We start from the raw sequence: 19869 nt of genomic DNA, 5'->3' as shown, positions 1-19869 counted from the left end.
TGAAATGGAGATAATTTTTTTTGACTTAGGAGCCAACTCTGTGGTGGATAACAGAGATGCCCTGAAGCAAGAGAAAGAATGAAAATGGTGTCCATGAGCCCTAGAAGTCTGTGATGCTACAATCAACATTTCCAGTGCTCAAAATGTAAGGTCACGTCTACTTCATATAAACACGTTCTTGTCCAGAGGAGAATATCGGAAAAGGTCTCGGTGAACCAATCTCTTATTCAAGTCACCACGAACATTCAACCCAACAAGGTTGGAGTGCCATGGGAAGAAGGTTTACAGTCCTGAGATGGTGACTGGAATAGCACATGGCCGGAATGAGTCTGATCCGTATGGCAATCTGATGTGTACTACAACAGGACGTGACTAAAAAGAAATGAATAAAGTCCAAGGTGCTGTTGACATCGTAAAAGCTCATATCCGCAGTGCTACCTGTCACGGTGATGAAACCAAGCATACTCGATTTTTACCAGGCTTATAAACAGTACCGTGGTTTAGGACAAGACTCTGCCACTATACCTGAAAACTTCCTTTCTATTTCAATGATTGCTTCAAAAAAGTGACTCTCCTTGACAAAAGATTATAAACTTCCCTGCCGATATTTTTTTGGTTTTATTTTTTCATTTTTCATTTGCGTCCGCACCACAGTTTTCTGTGTGAATTTCAGAAATTCCATTCTAGAAGATCTAATACCTAAAGCCACTGAAGAATCCTTTTCTAATTTGGATGGTAGACCTTGCCAGCCACCCTCTGCCCCAAACTCAAATCAACTAGTGCAACACTGTCTGAGGTTTAATATTCACACTCAGGTATTCAGTTCTACTATTAAGCTTAAATATTAAAAACAGACAAGCTTATTTGAATACTCTGTGACTGTCATCTGACTCAGGATATGTTTAGTTTTATGTGGAATTTTAAATGTTTGTAATAAAGCAAAAATTTTAAGCCCTTAACAAAGCTTTTTTCAGAGGAAAAATAATGTATGAAGGTTTCTTAAGTGCCTTTCAGTTCGGGACCTACGGGTCTTCTGCTGTGTCTCAGAATAAAATAACTTTGAGGCAACACCAACTAAGACCTGAAAGGAAGTGTGGTTTCAGAGTGTCTCCTGTTACACCCAAGCTAAATTCTACTGAAACCATCTAGGAGAGATTGTATTACCACTCAGAAAATATTATCAGTGACATGTCAAAATGAAGATTTACATTTAACTGATGACTGAGAAAGGGGGAGCGTCGTCTTCATGCAAGACGCGGATTTCAAAAACATCAGATTTTGGGGTTTACTTTTCTAGGGCCTAAGAAAAATATATACAAGTAAAATTCCCTCTCTAAATGTCTTATTTCAAACTGAGCCAAAGGAAACCAAGTTGAAATCGCGTCATTTGAAAAAGAATAGAGGATTAAGGAACAGTGACATAACTGAGTTAAGAAGGAGAGTGTTTCTCCATAGAAGCATTCCTGCTAATGAAGAAGAAATGAGGGAATTAGGAGATCATTATTCGGCAAACTTCTGATGAAATAATGTATCTAGGCAAAGATCGTTAGTGCCCACCAACATCACAGAGACACACCAGATATTATGTACCTCTTGATAGAGTACACAATAGCATCTGTGAAGTACTCTTCCCTCACTCAGATTAACTCTCTAGATCAAACTAACAGTTTGCAGGAACCACAGGGGACAGAAGAACGTAATAAGAACCCAGGCAACGCAAACAGCAAAATCTAAAATGTGGGAAATTCCACAGGATATTCTTCTTTTTTGAAGAAACTGGCTTCTTCAAAAAAAAATAATTATGAAAAAAAACAAAAATAGAGGATAGAAACCTCTAGGTCAAAAGAAACCCCTGAGAGGGGACTTCCCTGGTGGTGCAGTGGTTAAGAATCTGCCTGCCAATGCAGGGGACACGGGTTCGATCACTGGTCTGGGAAAATCCCACATGCTGCAGAGCAACTAAGCCCGTGTGCCACAACTACTGAGCCTGCGCTCTAGAGCCTGTGCGCTGCAACTACTGAGCCCACGCACCACAACTACTGAAGCCCGTGAGCTCTAGGACCTGTGTGCTGCAACTACTGAGCCCATGTGCTGCAACTACTGAAGCCCGTGTGCTGCAACTACTGAAGCCCGCGTGCCTAGAGCCCATGCTCCGAAACAAGAGAAGCCACCACAATGAGAAGCTCACGCACCTCAACGAAGAGGAGCCCCCACTCACCGCAACTAGAGAAAAGTCGGTGCGCAGCAACAAAGACCCAACGCAGCCAAAAAAAAAAAAAAAGAAAAAGAAACCCCTGAGAGACGGACACATCTAAGGCAATGCGTGAAATCTGTCTGGGTCCTCATTCAAACTAACTGTAAATGAATGGACGAATTTACAGACAATCAGTGATATTAGAACTACGTACTTGATGACATTGAGAAATTATTGCAAATGTTTTTAAATGCATGCTGATGGCACTGGAGTTACGCTTCAAGTATCCATATCTTTTCGTGGTGTGTTACCATTTTAAAGGATGAATTATAAAATGTCTGAGAGTTGCTTCATAGTAATCTAATGGAAGGAGGGTGCTTTAGATAAAACAAGAGTGGATTAATGGTTCTGTAGCTCGGTACAGGGATTCACCGTGGCATTCTAATTTTGTATATGTTTGACATTTTTCACAATAAAAGCTGGAAAATTTTAAAGTTGGAAAAAAATGATGAAGAAGACTTACCCTGCTGGATATCCTTCATTTCTAAATGCAAACTAGATATCAAGATTCCCACAGTTTGAGATCGTTTTCCATCCAATAACTTGATGATCTGGAATTTTAAAAAATTAACACAAGCTCAAACCACCAATCTTTCAGAAGCATACCAAAAACCTTCATGGTTTTAGACAGTCTGGTAAACTAAACTGATGCTACAGTCACTCTATTTTAATACTTTAATTTGAATATAACTTATCCACAAGTATAGATATTTTAGAAAATAAAGGAAAAACACCACCCCAAATTCCACCAATCTAATACGAGCACTCAAATCTTTTTTATTCAAACACATCTTAACTAAGTTGTAATTGCAACACATGTACAAGTTTTTATCCAACTTTTCCACTTATCCTTGGCCTGTTTCCACGTTGGACTTCGTAAGACACTTCACAGCCTCCAGCCTCCCTGGCTATAGTGCAGGATCATCTGCTGAGTGGTTTAGGGGAAATATCATTGAGATCTCGACTCCGCTGTTTACCAGTGATATGGCCTCGGAAAAGCGACTTAACCTCTAGGAATTCAACTTTTTCGTGAAGTAGGGCTGACTGTACTTAGTTTGTACATTTATTCTAGAAATTAAATGGCATAATATAGGTAAAGCACCTAAAACAGTTCCTGACACAGACTTATTATTTAAATAAAATTGCTCTAGTCAGGAGGGTTAGGTTGCTTTGTATTTGTGCTATGATTAATATAAATAATATTTTGTACATACAGATTTAATTTGAAATTATTTAGAAGTGGTCTTTTATAATAATGTATGTATACAGAAACTTTTATAATCCTTTTAGAAACTCCAAATACCTCACTGCCAATAATTTCAACCCCTATGAATATTCCACGGAGAGCTCATGGCAGTTTTGTCTCTCTCTAAACCAAATCAGCCCCAAAGAATGTATTGCACGGTGGCCACTAGGAGAAAAAAATTTACCTTTTTTTTCTCTCCTGTGGCAGGGCTACAAAAATCAATAGGAAATACGCACAGAACATCACCAAACCTGATGTTTTTAATGCACTTTTCTGGGTAAAATACAAACTAAAGAGCTATGCTTCCTCTCCCACCTATGTATACACAAACTTACCAAAAATGTAGTGAAGATTAAACAGTAACACCTACATTTATATTGATACTAACTAGCTGAGTTGCTTGCTGGTTGAACAATAAGGGATAACGGGAGCTTGCTCCAACCAAGACTGTCTATCTGTCCAACTGTCTAATTACCTATTGATTGATGCTGAACCAATGATCGCCAGCCCTTTATCTTTCTCTGCTCAGCATGGCTACTCTTATCTTACTGTTAGGCCGAAAGTACAGTAAACACTAAGCTTTCATCAAGATAAAAGGAAAATCTGATTTTCAGCCTAATGTGTTTAATCATTTCAACATTAGCCTTAAGGACAGATTCTTGGAGGATACAGAATTGCAGTTTTTAGAAGAAATAAAGGAGGTACTTGGTACTTTTATTTATTTTTTACACGAATGCAAAGGAACAAGATATTATGTATATCAAATATCTTCTTAAAAGATGCAATTTCTAGCTTTTTCTTAGAGAACACAAATTTAAAGTGAAACGATTTTTAAAGTCCAATACAAAATTAAGAAAAACCTACCGAAGCTTCGTGTAAATATTCAGACATGCATTCATTCATTAACAAATATCTGCTGTGCATCTGTTACATGCCTGGCACTGCTCTGGACTCATGCCCTTGACGTCATAAATTTTGTAGACTTTAATGATTTAAAATCGCTGAGAAGAACTAAAAAGGCGAATAAAACCATGACTTGAACTAACTGCAAAGCAAATTCAAAATAAGAAAAGCTTTGGGAATTGACTAGATTTATCCTTAAAAGACCAAGCTAGTGACTGAGATACAAGCTTGGTCGTGGCATACACATCAATGTCAAGGAGACAGGCACAGGAATCAAATTTATGACAAGAGGACAACTGGGTTGCAAAAATGTCTTCAAACCAATATTCACCATGCTATCCAGTTAGGGTTCTGAAAACCCTGGGTAACACATTCTACCTACGGGAAAAACAAGGTTCAAATTCAAGGTTTTCTAACAGCTAATTAAAAGAAAGCAAGAGAGTAACCACAAGAGAACAGAGAGAGAGGGAGGGACTGAAATTGAGATTGAGGTTCTGTCTGTCATTGGATAAAAGCAAGTAGCCATCACCAAAAAGTGTACAAACAGTAAATGCTGGACAAGGTGTGGAGAAAAGGGAACCCTCTTACACTGCTGGTAGGAATGTGAATTGGTACAGCCACTATAGAGAACAGTATGGAGGGTTCTTAAAAAAAAAACAACTAAAAATAGAACTACCATATGGCCCAGCAACCCCACTCCTGGGCATATATCTGGAGAAAACCATACCTCGAAGAGATACATACACCCCAATGTTCACTGCAGCACTATTCACAGTAGCCAAGACATGGAAGCAACCTAAGTGTCCACTGACAGAGGAATGGATGAAGAAGATGTGGTACATATACACAATGGAATATTACTCAGCCATAAAAAAGAATGAAACTCTACCATTTGCAGCAACATGGATGGACCTAGAGATTAATTACCATACTAAGTGAAGTAAGTCAGACAGAGAAAGACAACATATATCGCTTACATGTAGAATCTAAAATGATACAAATGAACTTATTTACAAAACAGACACGGACTCACAGACTTCGGAAACAAACTTACGGTCACCAAAGGGGAAAGGTTGGGGGGAGGGATAAATTAGGAGCTTGGGATTAACATATACACACTACTATATATAAAATAGATAACCAACAGGGACCTACTGTATAGAACAGGGACCTCTACTCACTATTCCGTAATAACCTATATGGGAAAAGAGTCTGACAAAGAATGGATATATGTGTGTGTATAACTGAATCACTTTGCTGTACACCTGATACTAACACAATATTGTAAATCAACTCTACTCCAATTTAAAATAAAAATTAAAAAAATAAAAACAAGCAAATCCATCCCCACTTCATTGTTCAACCAGGCTGCCCTGCGGAACGGATGTTACCATCCTTGCAATTCTGTTTAATAACCTGGCACGGCAAGCGTTTGGAAAGAAAGTGTCTGTTACCTTCGGCTGGACTGAAACCTTAAGAGTTTCCTGAAATGCGGTGCTACTTCCTAAAAAGGGGGTAGGCAGTGCTCAAGTCAGAGCATTTGTATTCTCTTCCCTATTTGTGTCAAATTCTCTGTCTACCTCTAACTAGACCTTTAAAAAGAGTCTCTCTTCAATTGTGGAATAACACCAGGTTTCTCAAAACCAGCTAAAATGGTAGGAACACAATGGACACGGAATGGATATATGCCCTAAGCCCTCGTCGTTTCTTTTGTTTTCATGACTGAAAGGTTTAGTTTTTTAATTTTACTACAGTAAAAAAGAGAGAGAGAGAGAGAGAGAGAGAGAGAGAGAGAGAGAGAGAGAGAGAGAGGAAAACATGAAATCTACCATATTAACAACATTTTAAATGTACAGTGCATCACTGTCAACTATATGCACACTGTTGTACAGCAGACGTCTACAAGTTTTTCATGCTACATGATGGACACTCTAGACCCCTTGAACAGCTGTACTCCATTTCCTTCTCCCCCTAGCCCCTGGACAGCTTTCTGCTTCTACAAGTTTGACTGCTTTAGATACCTCAAGTAAACAGAATCATGAAGTGTTTGTCCTTTTGTGACTGGCCGATTTCACTCAGAATAACATCTTCGAGGTTCATACATGTTGTAGCATGTGATAGAATCTCCTTCCTAAGGCTGAATAACATTCCATTGTGTTTGTGTGTGTGTGTGTATATATATATATATATGTGTGCATATACATATGCGTATATATGTATTCCATTGTGTGTGTATATATATGTGCGTATTGTATGTGTGTGCGTATATAAAAATATATCCATCAATGAACATTTAGCTTATTTCTACTTCTTAGCTACTGTGAATAATGCTGCAGTGAACAGGGGAGTGCAAATATCTCTTTGAGATCTTGTTTTCAATTCTTTTGGATAAATACCTAGAAGTGGGTTGCTGGACAATGTGGTAGTTCTATTTTTCTAATTTCTCAGCATCTTTACCAACACTTATTACATTTTTGTTTTTGATAACAGCCATCCTGCTAGGTGTGGTTTTGATTTGCATTTCCCTGATGTTAGTGATGTTGAACATCCTTTCATATACCTGTTGGCCATTTGTAGGTCTTCTTTGGAGAAATGTCTATACATGTCCTTGCCCATTTTTTTTTCCTTGCCCATTTTTAAATCAGGTTTATAAAAACTGAGTTGTAGGAGTTTCTTACATATTTGGAGATATTAACCCTTTATCAGACATACGGTTTGCAAATATTCTCTCCCATTCCATATACATCCTTTTCATTCTGTTGACTGTTTCTTTTGCTGTGTAGATGCTTCTTAATTTGATATAGTTCCACTCGTCTATTTTTGCTTTTGTTGCCTGTGGTTTGGTGTCATTTCCAGGAAATAACCAGCAAGACCAATGTTATGAAGCTTTTCTCGTGTTTTCTCACAGGAATTTTACACGTTCAGATCTTACATTTAAGTCTTGATTCTATTTTGAATTGATTTTTGTTTATGCTGAAAGATAACCGGCCGATTTCATTCTTTTGCATTTGGATATCCAGTTTTCCCTGCACCATTTGTTGAAGAGACTATCCTCTCCCCATTTTGTAGTCTTGGCACTCTTGTTGATGATCATTTGACCACATTCATGTGGGTTTATTTCTGAGCTCTCTCCTCTGTTCTGTTGGTCTGTGTCTGTCTTTATACCAGTACCATCCTGTTTTGCACACTGTACAACAGGCATACCTCGGAGATACTGCAGGTTTCGTCCCAGATCACTGCAATAAAGTGAATATCACAATAAAGTGAGTCACACAGATTTTTTGCTTCCCAGTGCATATAAAAATTATGTTTACACTACGCTGTAGTCTAATAAATGTGCAAGAGTATTATGTCTATAAAAGCAATGTATATACCTTAATTAAAAATAGTTTATTACTAAAAACTGCTATCACTTGAGCCCTTCAGCAGGTGGTAATCTTTTTGTTGGTGGAGGGTCTTGCCTCAGTGTTGATGGCTTCTGACCGGTCATGGTGGTGGCTGCTGAAGATTGGGGTGGCTGTGGCAATTCCTTAAAATAAGACAGGAATGAAGTCTGCCACATCCATTGACTCTTCCTTTCACAGACAACTTCTCTGCAGCCGGCAGTGCTGTCTGATAGCACTTTACCCAGAGTAGAACTTCTTTCAAAATTGGAGTCAATCCTCTCACACCACGCTGCTACTTTGGCAACTAAGTCTGTGTCATACTGTAAATCCTTTGTTGTCATTTCAACAGTCTTCACAGCATCTTCACCAGGAGTAGACTCCATCTCAAGAAACCACTTTCTTTGCTCATCCAGGAGAAGCAACTCCTCATCTGTTCAAGTTTTATCATGAGATTGCAGCAATTCAGTCACCTCTTCAGGCTCCATTTCTAATTCTAGTTCTCCTGCAATTTCCACCACATCTGCAGTGATCTCCTCAAAGTCATCCATGAGGGTTGAAATCAACTTCTTACAAACTCCTGCTCACGTTGATATTTTGACCTCTTAGCATGAGTCACCAATGTTCTTAATAGCATCTAGAACGGTGAATCCTTTCCAGAAGGTTTTCAATTGACTTTTCCCATTTCCATCAGAGGAATCACTATCTATGGCAGCTATAGCCTTACAAAATGTATTCCCTAAAGAGTAAGACTTGAAAGTCAACATTACTCCTTGATGCATGGGTTGCAGAATGGATGTTGTGTCAGCAGGCCTGAAAACAACATGAATCTCATTGTACATTTCCATCGGAGCTCTTGGGTGACCAGGTGCACTGTCCATGAGCAGTAATATTTTGAAAGGAATCTTTTTCCTGAGCAGTAGGTCCCAAACGTGGGCTTAAGATATTCAGTTAACCATGTTGTAAACAGATGTGCTGTGATCCAGGCTTTGTTGTTCCATTTATAGAGCACAGGAAGAGTAGAATTAGCACAATTCTTAAGGGCCCTAGGATTTCTGGAATGGTGAATAAGTACTGGCTTCAACTTCAAGTCACCAGATGCATTAGTCCCTAACAAGAGAGTCAGCCTGTCCTTTGAAGCTTTGAAGCCAGGCTTTGACTTCTCCTTCTCGAGCTATGAAAGTCCTAGATGGGACCTTCTTCCAACAGAAGGCTGTTTCAGCTACACTAGCAATCTGTTTAGTGTAGCCACCCTTATGAATCATCTTAGCTAGATCTTCTGGATAACCTGCTACTTCACCTTGCACTTTTACTTTATAGAGATGGCTTCTTTCCTTAACCTTCATGAACCAACCCCTGCCAGCTTCAAACTCTTCTTCTGCAGCGTTCCCACCTCTCTCAGCCTTCATAGAATTGATGAGAGGTAGGGCCTTGCTCTGGATTAGGCTTTGGCTTCAGGGAATGCTGCAGCTGATTTGATCTAGCTAGACCACTAAAACTTTCACCGTTTCACTCTCTTATCATCTGTGTGTTCACTGGAATAGCACTCTTAATTTCCTCCAAAAATTTTTCCTTTGCATTCGCAACTTGGCTAACTGGCGCAAAAGGCCTTAGCTTCGGGCATATCTCGGCTTTCGACATGCCTTCCTCAGTAAGCTTAATCATTTCTAGCTCCTGATTTAAGGTGAGAGATGGGTGAATCTTCCTTTCACTTGAACACTTAGAGGACACTGTGGGGTTCTTAATTGGCCTAAGTTCAATATTGTTGAGTCTTAGGGAAGAGGGAGGTCTGAGGAGAGGGAGAGAGATGGGGGAATGGCTGGTTGGCGGAGCAGTCAGAACACACCCAACATTGATTCAGTTCCCCATCTTATATGGGCGTGGTTATGGTGTCCCCAAACAATGACAGTAGTTACATCAAAGATCACTGGTCGCAGATCACCATGACGAATATAATAATAATGAAAAAGTTTGAAATATTGTGAGAATTACCAAAATTGGACATGAAACGAGCAATACTGTTGGGGAAAATGGCACCAATAGACTTGCTCGACACAGGGTTGCCACAGACCTTCAATTTGTAAAAACTGCAGTATCTGCAAAGCACAACAGAACGAGGGTGCCTGTAGCGTGTAAAACTTCTAACTTAGGAAGTGGAGGACACTAGCAAACAAATTACAAGAAAAAGAATCAGAAGTAAAAGAGGGATTAAAAAGCCCACAAAGAGTAGAATACCTATTTTAAAATATTCTTAAGTCCAATATGCAAAGTGGCTAAAAAAAACAAAAACAAAAACAAAACAAAACACGGAGGAAAACAACACATTAGACTTAATAAACAGACTCAGTGGGAGTTCAGTCAGCTAAAAAGTCCCGTCCAAGACTTCAGTATATATTCAGATCATTCCTGAGGTCACTTGAGGTTGTATTTCTATAGGATAGACTTATAGATATGGTTCAAAGAGCATGCCCATTTTACATTCTGATAAATATTGTCAAATTGTTTCTAACAGGCGTCATCAATTTATACTGCTGCCAAGTACTTGAGAGTCACAGTTTTCCTGTTCCCTCACCCACTCTGAGTATTATCAATTTTCAAAATGTTGGCCAATATGATAGGTAAAATGTTTTTTCACTGTTTGGCATTTTTAATGATTTAACAGTAAGGCTAACCATCTGATTACTGGTCACGTGTTCTTGTGAACTGTCTTTGTATCCTTTTTGCTGTTTTCCAATGACTATCTATTGGGCTGGTTCAACGCAAAGAAATTTAAATAATGACATAGCTGAACAGCAGGAAGAGAGACTTACACAGAGATTGCTGTGGCTAAGAGGCATTTTCTAAGGGAGGAAGGGGGAAGGGAACTTCCTTTTACGGCGCCCCTACTAAGGTTTTATGCGCCTCTGCACACGAGCCAATCCAAATGGAGAGCTGTGAATTGGGGGCAGTGAACACCATGATATTGTGAACTTTTATTCCTTTAGTGGCCCCCTGTGGATTTCCAGAAAGGTAACAAGACTATAGGCTCAGGAGTCCTGTAAAGTCAGTGCAGTCACCTCACTGCTAGGGCATTAAAGCAAGGGGCACAGAACTAGAAGCACACTTCGTTCTAACCCAATTCTCTTTTCTGATATTTGTGATCAAATGTCATTCCTCCCTACCCAGATTTTCACCTATTATCTGAGGCATTTACCTTCACAGCAGAGTGGGTAGGAAGAAAACACAGAGGAAAAAAGACAAGATTGAGAAAACTGATGGAGATAACAAACAAGGAAAAGAAAGAGGGCAGAAAAAGGGTTTTTTTGTTTGTTTTTCTTTAAGACGTTCAGTTAGTCATCAACCAATAATTACTACACTGCTTTTAAAATATTCTCTTTTGGAATCACGGCCAAGTTTCAAATAACCAGATGCAATTTATGGAGAACCCTCCACTAACTGAAATTTCCTCCTGTTTCTCTTTTATTGTACCACGCTCAGTCTTGCTAAGCCAACTTCTAGACAGATAAAGTCAACTTCAAAATTCCTCTCTGAAGAGAAAGAAAATATGCGAGGAAGATAAACTAATCTTGGGTATTCTTCCCAATTCACTAGCTTCTCTAAAATATCATGGGCTTGAAAGCAATCACAATCAACTATACCTTCCCTATTTGCACTACTGAACAGTGAAGACTGGCGAACGAAGATCGTAATGATTATCTGGAAAACTTTTAGAATCCTAAATTGCCTGAGGCTGTCAGATATTTAATAGCCTGCCTTTTTTATAGCGGGAACTTTTCTATTGAATACATTTAAAAAATAACCACAGGACTTTAAATACAAAAAAAATGTTATGATACATAACATCTCAAATCATTTATTAACTAAAAATTTAATTAGTCAGCATCAAACCATTCTTTAAGCATTCTGGTTGTTATTATCCTGTGTTTTTGTTTTTGTTTTGTGGTACGCGGGCCTCTCACTGTTGTGGCCTCTCCCGTTGCGGAGCACAGGCTCCGGACGCGCAGGCTCAGGGGCCATGGCTCACGGGCCCAGCCGCTCCGCGGCATGTGGGATCTTCCCGGACCGGGGCACGAACCCGCGTCCCCTGCATCGGCAGGCGGACTCTCAACCACTGCGCCACCAGGGAAGCCCTATCCTGTGTTATTTTAACAAATTTTTAAAGTTGTCTGGCCCAAGTCAAAGGTTCCCAGCAATGTTAACAATCTAAGTAGAAATACAAATAAAACTAAGAACCAGAGCCATAAATACAACGGTCCTGCCCTCTAGCTTTTAGCTCGAGCCTTCTGAGCTGTCATATTCCCTTGACCAGCTATGGAAAGTGACAGGCATCATCACCTGGTGACTGGTCATCAAGAGAAAAATCAGGAGGCCAGCCTTCTATTTCTAGGCCTGCCCTGACCATCATCCCACACCAATGCTGAGACACAGTCAGTCCAATTCAGCAACACTCACAATATGCAAACTCCGATGTTGTGCACTGCAGGGCTATAAAGATTAAAAATAACATATATATATACACACACACAAACACATACACGTATGTATATATATGCACATATATATACATCCTTGTTCAATGGGAGTTCAAAGACCGGTTTATTTATATGAGAGAAACTCACATAAATAAGTCTGACATAAGGGAGCTATTTACAGGGATCGGCTAACATGAAGAGTTTCTAATTGTTCTTAGGTATATGATACCTAAAAAATGCCAGGACTCATTGAAAGTGGGGATTTGAAGTGAAATGGCTGTTTCCGGCAGAGTCTTCCTTTGGGTAACCTGAAAGCATTTCCAGAAGCGTTACACTCAGTGCCTTTTTCCTGAAACGAAAGTCCAGGTCTCACCTCTAGAAAACCTCTCCACGAGGGAGAGTTGAGAGATGAGAAGCTCTACAGACCAGGACCTGCAACCAACACTGTAACCTAAGCTCCCCTTACCCACGCAGAAAGGGCTCCTTCCATGCCACGTGGTCACTGGGGCCGCTGGGGGTGAAGGTTCTGCGTTAGGCATTACGACCAGCCCGCAGGAGGGGCTATCACACTGCAGACCCTCAGGCCAGTCCTCCACATTTGACTGTTGGATATCGGTAGGATTCCTGACTGTATGAGTCCATAGCTTCATAATGTGAATGTCAAATTCATGGTTTTCCACGTGGATGTGGAACAGGTAGGCAGAATTATGCCTTGAAGCTCTCAATGTGACCTCCTTCCAAGTGGGTCCGGGGAATAAAATGCCCATTTCAGGCTGTTCGAGAAAGATATTTCAGAAAACATTTATGAGAGAGTAAGAGTACTTACAAAAGTTTGCTCACCTACTGAGTATTCCGCTTTAAGTGCCTTTTGGAATCCCTTAGCTGTTAGCGTTGAAGAAACCTGCAGATGTTGCCTGACTTACCCTCTTCCTTTGGAATGGCCCAGATATTTAAGGATGGACCTTACTTTAGAAGAAAGCTCACACTTTAAGAAATTATTACAGGCATATAACAGACACATCTTTATAGCCATTTTCCATCAAACAAATAAAATGCAATCCTACCTCAGCTAATTGTAAACACAACCTAAATTTTTCATCCTATTCCTGCTCTGTGACTGCTCCCCATACCCGTTTTTCATTCTTCTTTGTCTTTAGCTGCATATTACTTGATTCGTTATAACCCTTAAAATCATTTTCTAGTATTAAGTAGCTTTTGGCACCGAAGCCTTTCACTTTACGTCTGACTGGAATTCCTCATGCTTCCATTTCAAACAATCTTGTTCTGCTCTCAGGGAAGGCAGACAATGGCTGGTCTCACCATCCTCTACACAAAGCTCCTTCATAAACCTCCAGACCATCTTTTTTTTTTAAAAGAAAAAAACAAGAGATGCTTTATATCAAAGCCTTAAAAACCAGTTTTTGAGAAGCATGAGCAAGCCCTCAGTTTACCTTGGTCCTATCTGGAGCCAGCTGAACTGGGCAACACATGGCCTTCTCCTAGGCATAATTACAGTCTGGAGGAGAATGCAATTTGTGCAGCATTCCACTGACCTACAAGCTGACCTTGTGCAGGGGCAAATTCACAGGTTGTGTGAAACCCTATTAGACACGCCTAGTTTAAGGCAAAGCCTTTCCAGACCCCCGCCGCATGCCAGGATTAGGGCCTGTCACACATGCGCACTATTACATCGCCTAAGGACCTCTCGCCATGCCTTCCAGAGAGGGGAAGGCAGGCCCACGCCCCACCCTGTCTAAACCTGCACCTTGAGCCCGTGCATCCAAATCATTATTATTTCTTACGTATGTGGACTTTTAGAAAAATCTGCCTCGTTGAATAAGAATGAAGACAGGAATGGGAGGACAGATTTGCTTCAGTGGAAAAACCACACCCTGACTGCTCAACTAGAAAAGTCTTGCCAGACAGACCAAGAAAGAATTCCTGCCAGGTCCAGTGGGATCTTCACATCTTCATAAAATCCATATATATCTTTAGCTTTCTGCCTGAGCTTGGCAGACGTGGCCAGAAATAAAAATAAAAATAAAAATAAATGGTCTGGATAGGCCACGAATGCTGGAAGCACGCTTGGCCAAGTGAGTTCGGCACAGCTACAAAATAAAGAGGATCACAGAAGCCTTCTTCTTCCAGGGAGCCCTCCCTGCCTGAAAACGAGGAGTCATTTCCACACTTACACCTTAGCTAAACACCAAACGCGTTGAAACCTAATGCAGATCAGGTGGGTATCCTGTTCTTCAGCTTAGTCCACACATTTGAACTTTCTCAGTTTCAGTCGCGGGATTTCCATCTCCAGTGAAGTCGGTTTTATCACAGAGCCTGGAGGACAGGCCCCATGTCTAGTGACATACAGCCTCATGCGTTATCACCAATGAACATCTTTCGGTCACTTCAGGCACATTAAGTACATGTGAAATTTGCTGCCTTTCCCTTCCTCCACCAAAAACAAATAAATGAAGGATCTACATACATGGGTAGATATTTACTTTCGAGACAATGATATGTATCAAATCTCCCCGGGGCAGGGCGCTTTCGACTATAGAGAACAAATGAGCACATGGCTTGCCTCTCCCAGGGAGATCAAACAACACAGTGGAGAATACACAGAAAGGAGACAATCTGACTCTGCAAAGCAAAACTCTGAAAAACACTCTTTCTATTTTTGTGCCTTCAGACTGGCCGTATCTTTTGCTTATGCTTCATATCAACACTCACCAAATTCCACTACTTGGCAAAACTACAGACATTTGGAGGCTGGCACAGAGCACACGTGCTACTGATGACAAGTCAGCTTGCCTCCTTAACAGTAATCCTTTGCATTTCTAAGGCACTAGCTTCCAAACGGACCAAGGTACTTTCCTAATGACTGCTGCATTTATCTTGAAGACATTCTCATGGACTAGGTTGAAAAGCAGGTAGAATCCTACGGTGGAGACGTAGAAAATTGATGCACCTATCCTAAGGGCTTTAAGCTTGGGTGACTGAGCTGATACTACCCTTTGGATTCCTCCACATCACAAATATACATCAGTATGGAGTCTGAATTTTGGCTGGATTAGAGAGCGCTATCTTCTGGGGATGAGATATGGTATATATCAGGGAACCCGTAGGTTTAACTTTTATTCTCATTTAACTCTCACCCATTCACATACTCCCCAAATTGGAAATCCTTATTTTATAATAGAAGTCTAATTTGGAAAAGTGTTTCCCAATGGACATTCCAAGATGTCACACAAGATGATACACGGTCATGAGGCAGGGTAGCCCGTGGATGTAGGCCTTATAAGCACCCTCTCCCCCCTCCCCCAAAAAATCATGGAAATAAGCAACTGACACAATCCCACTTCACAGCTGTGGCCAGCCTTGTGCCCTCCCTGACACTGCTAATGTGATGGTGACTGGAGCTGAGACAGGTAAGCAACTACTCTTCCCAGCCAGGACCAAGAGCTGGGGCCAGCTGGAGGGGAAGAGCAGGACCAGAGCTGGCAGCCGTCTTGCTCTCTCCTCAGGGAGAATGGGCACTCCCTTGGAAGCATGCATTTGTTTCTTGGTAGGTGCCCAGGAAAATAAATGCTGACTCAGGTTCCTTGTCCCTTCTTCTCCTGCACTCCACCCCCTGCCACTCTTCGGCATCACACCCAGAGGAGCTGGTTGGCGGGCTCCACGGTGCCCGCCATATTATGAAACGTCACCTGACTTGGTGTAAACAAGCCCTCGCCACTGATGGCCAGCGTGGGTGGGTACGCTTCGGGGTAGTGGCCCCCCTCAGCCGGCCTGATAAATGGCATTAAAATAAGCTTTCCACACGCAGCCTGATATCTGTGCCACCAAATGTTTCAAGGGAAACTAAGCTGCACTGTTCTGTCAAACTGTTAGGTCTGAATCTCTTCCACGGCCTTATTTTTGGGGACACGTAAAATCGCTCAGATGAAATTTACTTTAAGGATTTAGGCTCTTCACCAAGCAATGTGAAAAGGCAAACTGTCATCCTGTCCTGCGTCTGAGAACATATTTGGCATCCCATTCCCTTACTGATGAGACAGAAAAACCCTTTTATTGCTTTTCGGGCCAGTGAATTCTGTTCAGAAAGTAAATGGAGAGAGAAGGCCACAGCAGGTGAAGGCTGCGGTGGGGCAGGGAGTGTTGGGCACAGTGGGATTGGGGGGCGAGTGTGGGCAGGAGGTACTTCTGCTGGTTTTGGAGTTTTCCCGTTATGTAGAGAACAAACTCCGAAAACAAAATCACATGCATTTACTCTTGATCAGAGACTCAGGAGAGACACCAGTGCATTAACTGTCCTGTCTGCAGACAGGACCAAAACTACTGTCACACCAAGGTACAGATGAGAAACGTCATCCTATGATTTCTTAGTGCCCAAGGCCCCTTAAAGAGGGCTCGCCTTAATAAATATGAAACAATTCTAAAACTGACAACTGACCCGGTGAGAAGCAACTAGACAGAGGGCTATACAGCAGAAAAAAAGAAAAAGAACAGAAGAGTATGAAGATATCAACTTCTAGTGAAACATAAAAGAAAAATATTCAAGACTCTGATGAGGTGAATACTAAGCTTTGGTGGTCAGAAAGTGAGAGGAAACAGTGACTCTCTTTGGGACAGATGTTGTTAACGTCAGGACAACCCAGGAAAGCTCAATTCCATACCTTCAGGTGGTCTCCTGTCATCATGGCTCATCTTTCTCAAAGCCAGGAACTTATTCCATACATGTAACTCACCCTTTAACAGCAGGAAGAAGAATTTATTTACTCTGTTTTAGGAGGGATGGGAGCACAGTGGTTCATTACTCCTGATACACCAGAGGCATGATGCCACAGGACCTCTGAGTCACGTTTTACTCGTCCTTTGTTTTACATTTCTTTATTACAATCTCACTTCAAATTCCTGTCTCAATAACCAATCTGCATGCCTAGCAAAGACTGGGAGAGTAAATGTTCCTTCTCTTCCCCTTCCCACCCTACTGGACCTACCACTGAAGAGCAAAGGGAAAGCTTTCTCTCCACTACTCCTAAGTTGCATGGGAAACATCTCCATCCTATATACCTCTGTATCCTGTAGGCAACGCCCTTAGAGAAGTTTGGTGGAGACACTAAAAAACTGTCTATGGTATAAGGCAATTAACAACCTCTGGGATACCCTCTAGAAGTTTAGGGTGCCTGTGAATTAACAGGGACATCCTGAAAAATACAAAATCTCATTCACCAGGTACGGATGAGACCTGTTTTGGATGGAACTGTATTTCCCCTAAAAAAGATATGTTGATGTCCCAACCCCTAACACCTCACAATGTGACCTTATTTGGAAATAGGGTCATTGCAGATGTAATTAAGGTGAGGTCCATACTGGAGGAGAGTATACCTTTAATCCAATATGACTGGCATCCTTTTAAGAAGATGGCCATGTGAAGACACAAGAGACACACCAGGAGAAGGTCAAGTGTTGATGAAGGCAGCTGTATGCCAGGGAATGCCAAAGACTGCCAGCAAACCACCAGAAGATAGGAAGAGGGGGAGAAGGATTCCCCTACTGGTTTCAGAGGGAGCATCTGCCAACACCTTGATTTCAGACTTGTAGTCTCTGGCACCGTGGAGACAATAAATTTTTGTTGCTTTAAGTCACCCAGTTCATGGTAGTTTAAGTTGGCCCTAGGAAACCAATACAAGGAGTGAGAATGTTTTATTTATAATAAGCTTCCAGGTGATACTTACACTGCTGGTCCATGGATAACACACTTTGAGTAGCCAGATGACTGCAAATGAATCAATGAATGAATGAATGAAGTATTTTGTTTACTATCACTGGCACTCAGCACAGAGCCTGATATATGTTTGTACGTTTATACAGTCCCGAGTTCCTAGAGGTTTTTTTTCCTGCTAACTAACTAGCTGGAAATGTACCCCTTCCTCTATCAATTTCCACCGAGTCCTCTTTCAAAGCTACGTGCTCAGTCAAGGAGGACGGCTTTCTCAGATACGGCCAATCCCAGGTACACAGACAGCCACACTGCCCTCCAAAGGATTATACATAACAAAGTTTATAAGACCTTTGGGCTTCCTGCCTTATTTATATAATCTCTCACTTAATATTAAGACATTGAATCTAGTCTCATACATATTCTTGGTGGCTCAAATAGGGCTTTTCTCTCCAAAATCCAGAGTGTTAGGCTTTTGAAAAGAACACATGCTAATAATGACTCCAAGCTGGTTAGAGATAATGGGCAACAGAAAAGTTATTATCTTCAATGTCATCGTATGTCTTTGATATGATAATCATTGCGTTCAAGGTATCAGAAATGATGGATGGCCTTTGATTCCGAGTGTACCATGATGCAAATTACCTGGCTCTTTCTCACTCCTGCTTGGAAGGTGAAGAGCTAGTGACAGTGGGCACTCCTAGCTTCAGGGCCTCCAGCCACTAGACAGCAAAATCTGTGACAAAGCTCAAAGAGAAACACTTCCTCTTTGAAGATACCTAGGGCGACTTTCCCTTTTCCTTTTCACCTAGAACAACCTCGCACATAGTTCTAATTTGCAGCTATTGCTGTAACATGCGCTATTTACTACCTAAGTCATTTTACCCTGTTAACCTTCTGGGTAACAGCAGATGACACAAGCACCACATTGTTTCTAAGGAGGCTCCCTGAGTTCCTTCTATAAACATAAAATGACGATTCCAGGAAATGTTAGTAAGAAAGGAGAGATGAAAGAGCACGGTATACACATATTTTAAAACTGCTACAAGTTTTGGTTAAGGCTTACAGTCTATAATCCAGCACATTTCCCCTAAAATTAGTCTTTATCATCCTCCTTCCTCTCACGGCCCATCTATCACGGAAAGAAAACACATTATATTCTTCAGTCATCCGTGGGAATGGAGTAACATCACGATCCAAAATATTTATTCGCCATCATCCATGAAGAATGCGCCTCTATATCCATCTTGGCTAGAATCATGAATATACGTTCCCTGAGGTTCCCTCGTATGGACAGGTCACCTTCTGAGAGTATGAGTGCAACAGGCACACAGTAGGTGATTTGTCCAGGGTCCTCCAGATGTCCTACTTCTACTCCTGTGTTCTTTCCCTAGCAATACATCTCATTCCAGCAAGGATGTGCATGCCTCATCCACCATGTTGAACAAGGCAATAGCCTCTAAGATGTGAAAATCACAACTACTTTGAGTTTGAAGGTAGCAGAGTAAAGGCCTGTCCACTTCCCTTTCTCTTATAAAATCAACCCCAAGTGATAAGACTGAGGATCATAAACACACAATCTACCTCCAGTGAAACTAGCAGACCCCCTTAATTTCCAAACAGAAACATGAAGGCAAAAGTAACTGAAAGAGTGGTAAATTCCATGGCAGAGTGACAGACGGACAAACCTAACTGTCTGCAGAGGAAGGCAGAATCTTGGACATGAATGAATTAGAGGCACCACGTGCTGGGGAAGGGTGAGGTAGGGAGCTAAAAATAAGGGGATTATTTAAAAGTTAGTAGATGGTGCAACTAGGTGCCAGGTGTATAATCCCATTGATCATTATCAGGAAGTATAGTTTCTAGACAAATGCAACCAGACAGACTTG

General features: G+C 41.2%; 1 protein-coding gene across 3 annotated transcripts in view; it reads right to left on the bottom strand.

Moving 5' to 3' along the window:
- FMN1 (formin 1) overlaps nucleotides 1–19869 on the bottom strand; it is a gene marked incomplete at both ends in the record, with an annotated part of 398825 nt that overhangs the window by 169488 nt on the left and 209468 nt on the right. For all 3 annotated transcript variants that reach the window (XM_082842082.1, XM_082842083.1, XM_082842084.1), the window contains one exon: nucleotides 2718–2805. In XM_082842082.1, coding sequence (XP_082698208.1) covers nucleotides 2718–2805 — 88 coding nt within the window. The remainder of the gene's footprint in view (nucleotides 1–2717; nucleotides 2806–19869) is intronic.

The sequence above is a fragment of the Leucopleurus acutus genome (assembly GCF_964270905.1).
Source record: "Leucopleurus acutus genome assembly, chromosome: 1".
Lineage (NCBI taxonomy): Eukaryota > Metazoa > Chordata > Mammalia > Artiodactyla > Delphinidae > Leucopleurus > Leucopleurus acutus.
This window is presented reverse-complemented; position numbering and strand designations above follow the sequence as displayed.